Raw genomic sequence first — 10,851 nt, 5'->3', positions numbered from 1 at the left:
AACAGGCCTCACTAAATTATGTCTACACGTGTGTATAATACCGGAGCATCTGTTTGTTCCCCCTTGAATAAATAGGTAGTGTTTAAATGACCCTCTTACCGTGGCCTGACAACTGAAAAGGAAACACGAAAATTAATTAGGAGACGGATGCTTGCGTAACATTTCTTCCAGGTGCAATTTGCACTGACGTCCAAGGACATTAGTGCCTTCTTTGATAGATCGGGTAATCAACAGAGTGAAAACAAGGCATGTGACCTCTCGATGAGGCACGTTGAACTGCTTCAGTTTACAAACATGTAGCTCCAAGAAGAAAAGTGCGGACTTTGTGACAAAGTAGGATTCGCACACCTGCACGCAAACGTTTTTATTCCCTCCAACATTTGAGCCATAAAAGTCTCTTTTTCCCCTTCGTACAAGTTTAGTTTAGATGTTTTTGTCCTTAGCTGCTCTGTACACACACTTTCCTTACCACAATATCCTTGTCAAATGTTCAAAAAACTATGGGGATTTCTGCAGGCCAATATTTTACGACTGAAACTAACATTTAAGAAGAATTGCAAGACGTCTGTTTTACCATGGGTGGAAACCCTCTGAAACAACATTTAGCCTTTACAATGACATTTGAGGAAGTAGGAATAGTACTACTTGAGACATACTCCATTTAAAATGTATTTCTTGTTACTTTAACATGTCTTTTCGTCTTTGTCTGGCCTTTAACTAGCTTGTTGTCGATTAAGAAGAGTCCCTCCAATGTCCCATACTTCTGAAGACTATCTAGGCTCAGAGGTGGAATGCATATTTACTCAAGTACTCTACTCAGGTGCAATTTTGAGATATACAATTTTATTTACACAGACCATAACACAAATCACAAATTTACATCAAGGGACTTTACTGTACAGTGTTTGACACCCCCTGGAAAAACTCACCCCAAAAAACCCTTTAACAGCGACATTTTTTGAAGAAATCTCAAGAAGGGATAGGTGTTGCAATGCGAGACTGGTTACTTTCCGGAAAGTCGAGACACTACAGCCAAAAAGATTGTTTTTCATGCGCTGTTCAATTTTGAGATTTTAGGCTATTTTGCTTCCATAACATGACTTCTTTCAGACTAAGGGAAAAGTAGATTACTCCTAAATGCACCAAAAGTTAGGGTTAGATAATGCCTCATTGGCATATTAAACATGACATTTCAGAAAACTTAAGAAAAACTAAATAACTGTCTCAATGTAAGTTGTCAACTCGGGAAGCTGACAATGCTGCTGATTGTACCTCTATACTTTTACTAAGTACTTCGTACGTAGTATTTTTACATTGTCATAGTGCCACTTTTACACAAGTAGAATATCTAAAAATACTTCCAACACTGTCCATATATATAGTATGATGTGTGAAACTCACATTTTATAGTACAATAAGCCATCAGGGCTGCATTAACAAACAAGCTAGATATGTAAGTAAGGGTGAGGGTGTTCACAAAACATAAATGTATTCATTAATTAAATGTGGAAACCTCAAACTCCCTTTTTAATTAAAACCTTTATTTCATTTTTATTTAATGTTTGCAAAATAAATAACACCAGTCTTATTACCGGTTATTATGTAACTCACTGGTCGTGTATTTGTCAGTCTCAGTGATTCATCTTTAAGGGGACATATCACAAACTCATTTGGGTATGTTTAGGGCTTACCAGCACACAAACTGTGAAATAAGACAACCCATTCAGAAAACATGGGATTCAACAAGCCATTCAGATTTGGCTCCCCTTCCTTTGTCGCATGCAGGCTCATTAGCACACACTGCCTGGGAGTGTTTTCATCCCAACCACGACCTTTTTTTCTAAACTTAACTATTTGTTTTGATGCCTAGACTTAACTGTCGTTGTCTTAGCTGTATACCTTCTAACCTTAACCCTTTGCAAAGCCAATCAGAGCAGACTGGGCATTTTGGGAGGATGGCTCAAAGAGACAGGCGCTAAAACGGCGTATTTCAGACAGAGGGTGAATAAAGGTGTGTTCAGACAGCCAGCATTAGAAAAATAATACATGTTTTGAACATTTAAGCATGCAAACATGTTTTAGTAGAAACCCAAAATGCAAGTATGAAACCTGAAAATGAGCAGAATATGTGTCCTTTAAAGCTGAAGCTCTTGTCTTTTTTGCAGCCTTTGGTGTATAACATCACCCACTAGTATAATTGTTAATAATGAATTAAAGACACCGCTCTTTCACAAAACATTCCTCACAGACAATTTTTCCTTCTCCATTGCGGAAAAAATGTAAACTTAGTGGTTTTACCTCTTACAGTCCCGTGGCTCTACGAGAGGTGCCCAGCTTTGAGACTTTGTCAGTGGAAATGGAGTCACTGAAGAGACACCTCTCGCAGATTGACTCGCCGACTGTCCTCTGCCACAACGACCTCCTCACAAAAAACATAATCTACAACCAAAAAGAGGGTGAGGAACAGTCGTGCACATCACTGACACTGGAAAACATGTTGCATACAATACGGAAGTATGTATATAGAAATACAGTGAGCACGTGGCAGATTTGCATCAATCAGAAGCAATTAAAGCATCTGAATACTGTTGAATTTGGAATTTCTGAATAATCTGAATTTCCTTTTGCTAAATACTTCCATTGTAGCTGTCTGAGTCTGTTACTGAAGCTAATGTTAAAGTAGATGAATGTGTTTCTTTTGAAATAATGCAGCTCACAGTCTTCAATCTTCTTTTTTTAAATTTTATATAAAGAATAAAACCTTGCCCCTCTTACTTAGTTAACAATGAAGCCCAGAGTGACTCTGAGTCAAAAGAGACTTGTTAGTGCTTTGAGTCCCACAAGGTCTTGCACTTTGAATAAAAGGAGGGAATGTCACCAGTTCTATGCCCATACCTTAGATATGTTCTACATGTTGTCCTGGTAACCGCTGCTTCTTTCCTTTCCCTCACCTCCTCCATCAGAAATGGTGAAATTCATTGACTACGAGTACGCCGATTACAACTACCAGGCCTTCGATATTGGCAATCACTTCAATGAATTTGCTGGTAGGTCTGTCATGTGACGAAAAGAAGTTCAATTTTCTTCCAAAGCGGTTTCATATAAGAATGCCTAATGGGGAATATTGAGTGAAGCAGAAGTTGTATATACAGTAAGTGGTATGCAAAATCATTGTCCAGTTTGTGCTGTCTCTTTGACAATCTTTATCTTTTTGCCATTATGTACCATGAAACTGTCCTTCTTCTGATGCTGCCAAGACAAATAACTGTATTCAGTGTCTATTCTGTGTGGTGATACAAGTAGCTTTGATGTACTAGCTGCGTCACAGCAAGGCTTGACAGGGTTCATTTGAACATTTGCGTCAGCTTTCGTGTCAGCACGTGCCAACTTCAAATGGTTGTAAGTGAGATGATGTCTGAAATATGAATGCGTTTTCCAAACATGGTCCAAACCCTAAATTACCATGCCAAATTATGACTGGAATGTGCCAGATGTCACAAAAATGCACACAATTGTTTTTACATTGGAGCCTTTTTAATGACAACATAGGCTATACATCCCTTTCTGATTTAAAGCAAGAGTTAAAATGCAGTCAAAACAAAAAAGAACTGGAACACCATTCCTTCACCTGCAACACACAGATGTCACTACAAGTGGTTCATATGTATGCAGTGGTGCAGGAGGTATTTGGGGCCTTCACTGTAAGTAAAGTACACTAAAAGTAGCAATACCTTTCTGTAAAAATACTATGTTGCTGTAATATTATCTGCTGAATCTCTTTAATGCATGAATCCAAAACAAAAAAAAAAAATGTAATGCAGAGCACTGGCCCTTATGAATGTTGACTCCTATGACTACTTTATAAATAGATTTTTAAACTGTGTCAGCTCGACATGGAGATATTTGGTGTACTGTTAGTTTTATGCATCTTATTCTTATTATGTTTCCTACTGTATATTATACACAATAGCTGTGTGATAAATGTAGTGTGGTACAATCTTTTCTATTTTAGGTATAAAGTGGCACAAAACGGACATACTCAAGTAAAATACAAGTTCCTCAAATTTTTCACATTAGTGAGATGACTTACTGGAAGTTACATTAGACAGGAGACAATATGTGTGTGTAACATCAAAATTGGGAATGGTATTTTTCAGACATTTTGAAACTTTTTGAACATTTTGAATTATTGCAGAAATTCATGTCAGTGATTTTTATAGAAAATAATACAGTCCTCATTCCTTATATATATATATATATATATATATATATATATATATATATATATATATATATATATATGTGTGGACACAATGTATACTGTGTGTGTGTATTTATATATATTTGTTAAACTACACAGATGGGAAGAAATTAAGTAGAAGAAGTAATGTTGAAGTGATAAATGTAAGCTGATTTAACTCTGTAGCAAACATTAAAAACTATCACTTAGTTTAGGCATGGTGTCGAATTGTTACACCGACAGTAGTTCCACAAACATGTGCGCGTGTGTGTGTGTGTGTGTGTGTCTGTGTTTTGTGTTTGAGGTGTGAAAGATGTGAACTACAGCCTGTACCCGAGCCTGGAGCTGCAGAGGGACTGGCTGACGGCCTATCTGGAGAGTTACAAGCACAGCACAGGACATGAGGTCACTGTGACAGAGGCAGAAGTTACGCAGCTCTACATTCAAGTCTGCAAATTCTCACTGGTAAGTGTCTGCTCCCATCGACTTTGCTGAAATGTTGAAATATGTCATTATGTAGTGCTTCGACACTTTGAAACTTTGGAACGTGACAAATCCATCAACAGCTATTTCAGCTTTTTGAGATCTGTTCTCGGGGGGACTCAAATATCTCCATATTGTGAGATTAGTGTGTGCATTTCAACAATATCCATATGTGTGCAGACCTCTAAAATGACAGGCCGGCAACACCTCACCATTTTACCCATCACATTTGAACAATTTACTTTTCCAGCACCCAGAGAAGAAGAAGAAGAAAAAAAAAACTCCCCTAAGAAAACCAAACCCCGTCCACAGCTGACCTACCACTGTTCAAAGTTTGATGGACTCCATCTGAGTTGATTAGAAACTGCCGCAGGGAAAAATGAAAGACAGCAGCCAAAATTATTTTTCTTATGACCACAATTTTCATTCTTTGGTGGCTCAAGTGGTGCTGGGCTATCTGTCTAAAAGTGCTTTCATAGCTCAACACAATATGCAGAATTGTCCTGACCAATTTTGGGGTGGTGTCAATGTCTCTTGAAATAGCCTAAAAATGATGAGGAAGCATATTACTTTTTAAAATAACTTGTGCCTCGGCCAAAAATCCGAACGGGAGAAGTGAGAGCGGGGAAAAGAAATGAAGCCTGGAATGGAGTGAGAGAGGCGATAACATCATGTTGATTGGAATCAGATTTTCTGTGACAAACCGAGGAGGACTCTTGACTCGGGGAAGTGGGAGAAATTTATCACCGACGCTTAAAAAGCCAAGTTTCCAGCTCGACTTATTTTTGACAAGCCGTGTGTCAAAATAAGGGATACTGAGCCTAATAACTGAGAAAATCACAGGGTCTACTTTTTAGAACGTCGAGCTGAAACTCCTCTCTCTAAAAAAAAAAAGTACACTTTTTTTATCCACTTAATGTTGTGTTGGTGTACAGAACTTCACTTAATTGAGTTTGTATCCACAGAACCTTTGATGCAAGCCCAAAAAAAATCTAAAAATACAATTTTAATTTTAATTTTATGAAACATTATGATGACTTGAAAACAGGATTGCTTTTTAAAGCTCAAACCATTTGTGCAACAATCCTGGTAATCCATTTCATAAGGAGCCGTATTTAAAAAGAGGTTTATTCCTCGACACAATAGGTCCACGGTTCGAGTCCGACCTGTGAGAATTTCCTGCAATTTTCCTGTCTTCCCCCACTCTCTGCCCTTTCATATCTATTTGTCCAAAAAATTATCTTAAAACCTTGAACAATCTTGATATTTGCTGATTTTGTGTAGTAGTAAATGAAATGATTTTGGTCTAAAAAAAAACCAAAAACATTTCAAGTTATGACCTTGTCCTCCCGGAAATTGAGATGCTCTTTTTATTATCCGACAGTTGATACATCAAACAATTCCTCATCAATTCATCAAATCATTGTTAATAAAAACAATCACTCATTGCATCCCTTTTTCGTCGGAAGTGGAAAAATTTCAACTATTAATTTGCACCATACAAATCTCACTAAGGTTTCAAAATTGTTTCTCATCACATCTGGAAAAACCAGATGATATATTAATGATGTGTGACTGGATTTGGAAAATGTCCAAAAATGCAATAATAATATTCAGTTCAGTCTGAAAAAATCTATATTGTATTCTCTTTTTTATGAATTGTAAATTAATGCCATTTTTATCCTTTTGTACCATTTCCATATCACTTGGTAATTGCTTGGAATAATCAAACCACATTGAATTCACACTATACAAATGAATAGTCTGCACTGAAGGAGGCTGTGTGGCATCGACAAAGCCTGGCCAGTAGCCAAAGCTCTGCGGCGTGAAGCTGCCGCTTTTCAAATCTTAATCCCTGGCAAACTGTGCCAAGACGCAGTGGGGTCTTTACGACTCGCCTCCTCCACAGGGATCCACCCCCGCGATGTCGAGGCTAAAGACTGTGGCTCTGTGATGTCACTCTGCCCACACGTCTCTCATCTCCGTTTTTTTCTCAATGGCTCCCTGTCACTAACGGTCTCTGCTTAGTGTTAGACTAATGCTCCATTAATGGAGAGCAGTTATTAATCATAATGGAAACACACTCAATCTCTCTCTCCAACTCAAGACACAGATTAGAGATAAAAAAAAATAAAAAATCTGCCAGCGAGGGGGAAAAAAGAGCACATCGTTCTTCAAGTATTTCATTTCACCCTTTATTTGATTATCAAATAAAAATGTGATTATATCACTAGGCCACTGAACAGAGCCCTGTCTGGATCTTATTAGGACTTAGCTATTAGTGGTCCTGACCATGAAGATTTACAATAAGGGTGGAGAACAACAGAAATTTATGGAGGCATGGAAGTCTGCAAGCCTAAGTGAGCAAAGCCATTAAGGAGGGAACCATTCAATACAGAGGTTTGTCATTCTGACTGAGCAGCGTGCAGCTGGCATGCAGCAGCAGCAGTTACAGGAGCGGCTGTAACACGACAACTGGAGGGCAATGAGGTGTGTTTTTACAGTTCTGCTCCATAGCACAAGCAAAAACATCATATAAAAAATAAAAATAATAAGCTGGTGAAACCCTACAGCACCTGTGATATTTAATATAGAACAATCAGCACAACACATTTTCCCATGTGTGCACATGCCACACACATAACCCAGATTTCTACACTTCTGAAAACACATCCCAGCCCTACAGGAGTATCATGGACTAGCGGCATGCAGTTAATACGTCTGCCGTTCAATTAGATGGCTCCAATTCAGTCTCTGTCAGCCAGAATTTGCCCTGCTGAAGACACTGACTTCTGACCCCACTGTGACGTGCCTGCAGGGGCCGAGAAGTGTGCTTTTCAAGCTTTAGTCGGACCATCAAAAGGCCACATGAGATTTGCATGTCATGTTCTTGCTGTCATTCACTGAAAGACAGCATCACATTGTGTTTTTCAGTGTTCACACATGTGCACATGTTTTATGGTGCTGATCTTTCATTTTTATGTACTTATTTAACTGCATTACTCTTTATTTTGAAGACAATAGAAGCAGATACAATTGTCTGTTATGTTATGGATGCAACAGCACTTAAAAAAAGAAAATTAAACAATACAAAATGCATCAAAACTGTTGTGACAAATAGTCTAAAGTTTGAAAACTACTAGTATGGCCCCCTTATGGTTTTTTCTTTCTCTTCCACCAGGCATCCAACTTCTTCTGGGGTCTTTGGGCCATCTTGCAATCACGGTTCTCCTTGATTGACTTTGACTTCCAAAGGTTTGTATTTCTGACAAAGGTGGCTTAAAAGTCCCATGAAATTGAAAGAAAAGACATTTTTCCATGTGGTTACATTGTGTACCACAGTTGGAGGAGTGTGTCTGGGTGTCACTTTGTATAAACACTGTTCCAGTTTCCGAATGCTCGGTGGTTTTGACATTTCGTGACTCGAATGCTGCACAAAATATAAACGTATACAAATCGTTAATCTTGAAATCAACGTACTCTTGAAATGAAAGGCCCGCCTTCACATTAACACTCAGCAATTGTTTAATGTACAAACACATGAAACCACCAAAAATATGACCTCCGTGCAATTTCATGGGACCACCTTACCACTTTACATCATCATACATCACTTAAATTCTCACAAATGGAAAAATTTATCCTGCGCGTTATATTCAAGCACTCACTGTTTTATTGCAATGTTTAGACAAACAGGATCTTCATTAGGATTGCCTGACAAATAATTTGTTGGCAGAGAAATCGCAATAAAGGACTGGGAACTTGAGCCCAGAGTGTGGAAATATTTCCTCTTTTTTTCCAGCAGTGTTTCAAGACTTTGTGTATCTAGAATCTGGCATCGAACAGGCGGGACAAGCACACTTCTTCTTGTAGCAGACAAACTATTTACACGTGAAAGCCTCTCTTCACTCCTAAACCACAAATCCTGAAAAGATGAAAAGCTTTGCTTTCACAAAAGAAATCAGAACTAATTTGTGTTATTTTTTGAAATGTACTTTTGGAAATGTAGTTATCTTTAAACAAGTCCAGGAGACATTCCTCACTACCAGCAACCAGACAATAAAGTTCAGGAGGGCGAAATGTTTCCCTTCATCCCCACGCTTTCTTCCCTTCTCCCTTCTCTGTGTGCCCCACACCCGCCACAGTTGTGATCGTGATCCTAATCACTATTGACATACGGCACCCTCCCCTCTGTGTGGCTTTCCCTGCTTGCTTGTGAGATCAGCGGCAGGGCCCCTGCCTCATTTCGATCTGGACCTCGGAGGAAATGTGATCCAGAGGGGTGCCGAGGCACAGAGGCACTATTGTTCCCATGCCGTCGGTCCTCCCTTACATATACGTCTCTCATCCCTGGCTGGGCCACATGCGCCTGCTAGACGTCTGCTCCTCTAAGCCGCCGGCTGAGGTTGTCCTAAAGTGCATGGTGAGGGTCGGGTTACCCTTCTTTAACTAGAGAGTTAGACCTAAATGAGCTCAGAGAGAACAGTAACAATGGAGAACCAGGTTTGAAGGCATCACTACCCAGCCAACCTCAGTCCCCCCCCAATGCCCACACACTCATTCATACACATATATAGGCCTGTATCCTAATTCCCTCTGCTTTCAGAATTCTTAGTCATTCATGCAATAAATAAAGGAACGATGTGGATGGCAACGGTCAAGTTCATCCTTTCATCTATTCATTTAAATACACAGATAATGAGCACATACCACATATCGTCATAATGACCTTGTGTGACAGACTGTCCTTGCCATTTGTTTAAATAGCATAAAGCACATTTATTGACATTTACATTCAATAGCAATGCCTTAAAGGGGCGCTATGCAGTTTTGGCCATTTCTTCACTGTTTTCTTGCTTTTTGCTCACTGGTTTCTCTACAGAGCTCCCCTTACAGCTTCAGAATAGATATTTGGTAGCTCCCTTTGTTTACATGTGTCTGACTCCTCGCGCAGTCAGTCTGCAATGCTTGTCAATGCTTTCCTGAGGTTCTGTTTCTTTTTTGCCGGTTCAGCCATGACGCTAAGTGTGGAAAAACTAGGCAGAACTTCATTGCTACCTTGTTAGCCGGTTCCTGAATGGGAATATGTGTGCAGTGCCATGAAGCAATTAGTTACATCGCGAGACCTGATATCACGTGATACTTCCTGATGCTGAGTCCGGAGACTCGCCGGCTGAAAGGTTCATGGGTGGTTTTTACGCTCACCATTCAACTCGAAAAATGTAATAAAACTATTCCAATGACTCGGAAGCAGTTCAGCTAAGGTAAATTTAGCTAAAAAAAACTGCACAGTTTGCCTTTAACTAATGTTACCGTGGCTTTGTTATTTTGCTGCAAAAGGTCTTGGAGAGGAGGTTGAATAGGATGAATAAAGGCCAGTTAACACAAGGATTTGTAATAATAACTTGTTAGCCTCTCAGAGCTTTTTCTCCGTCTTCAATATGAAATGACATACAATCATACAATCTCAAGAACAAAATGCCAATGGTAATAGAAAGAAGAAGCTGTGGGAGCAATTGTGACTGAATAGAGTTAGCACGTCATAGCTGGCTAGCATGCTACAGCCGGCTACAGTAGTTCACCAACACACTTTTTTGCTATTTAGAGGTATTCTCCAAAACAAGTCCACACACACAACAAAGTATCTGTCTCTTTAGAGGCTCAACTTTCTTCTCAAGCTAGCCGCTTACTTTGTCCATCCAGTGTAATGTAGGCTACTTTATTTGTCCCGCATTTTTACACACGCACAAACACATCATCTGTAATAGATTGATGTTAGGGCTTCTGCGGTTTGCTTAAGGAGATAAACTGGGCCTCTCCAGTCCACGCTCTGTACTTGGTCTGCCCGGGACTTGAACCGTCTTCCCTCTGGTTCCCAAGTCAAGTCCTGTACGGACTAAGTTACGATGGCCCGTAGCTGAAAAGCAGAGTTGGGAGAGAATTCTCTATGGGTTAGTTACTGCAAGACCTTTTTTCACATCAAATGTACCCAAACGTTACCTTATAGCTTTACCACACAGTTTTATTTACATTATCTTAAGAGAACACACAACACACTGGCACTAGCTTTAAGTTCTTTTCAAGGAAAGAGATAGGAAGTTAGAGTTAAACCCTGATTATGTGTGTGT

The 10,851-nt window shown here is 39.4% G+C and overlaps 1 protein-coding gene across 2 annotated transcripts in view; it reads left to right on the top strand.

Moving 5' to 3' along the window:
* The window catches only part of zgc:113516 (ethanolamine kinase 1), a 27,305-nt gene that overhangs the window by 13,186 nt on the left and 3,268 nt on the right, over positions 1–10,851 (top strand). For both annotated transcript variants that reach the window (XR_004332960.1, XM_032522687.1), the window contains exons 4-7: positions 2,308–2,456; positions 2,964–3,047; positions 4,545–4,705; positions 7,905–7,978. Coding sequence is in view for 1 of the 2 variants with exons in the window: in XM_032522687.1 (XP_032378578.1) it covers positions 2,308–2,456; positions 2,964–3,047; positions 4,545–4,705; positions 7,905–7,978 (468 nt within the window). In the remaining variant the exon portion in view is untranslated. The remainder of the gene's footprint in view (positions 1–2,307; positions 2,457–2,963; positions 3,048–4,544; positions 4,706–7,904; positions 7,979–10,851) is intronic.

Source organism: Etheostoma spectabile, chromosome 8 (assembly GCF_008692095.1).
Source record: "Etheostoma spectabile isolate EspeVRDwgs_2016 chromosome 8, UIUC_Espe_1.0, whole genome shotgun sequence".
NCBI classification, from domain to species: Eukaryota; Metazoa; Chordata; class Actinopteri; order Perciformes; family Percidae; genus Etheostoma; species Etheostoma spectabile.
Note: the sequence above shows the minus strand (reverse complement) of the source record. Positions and strands in the feature narration are given on the sequence as shown.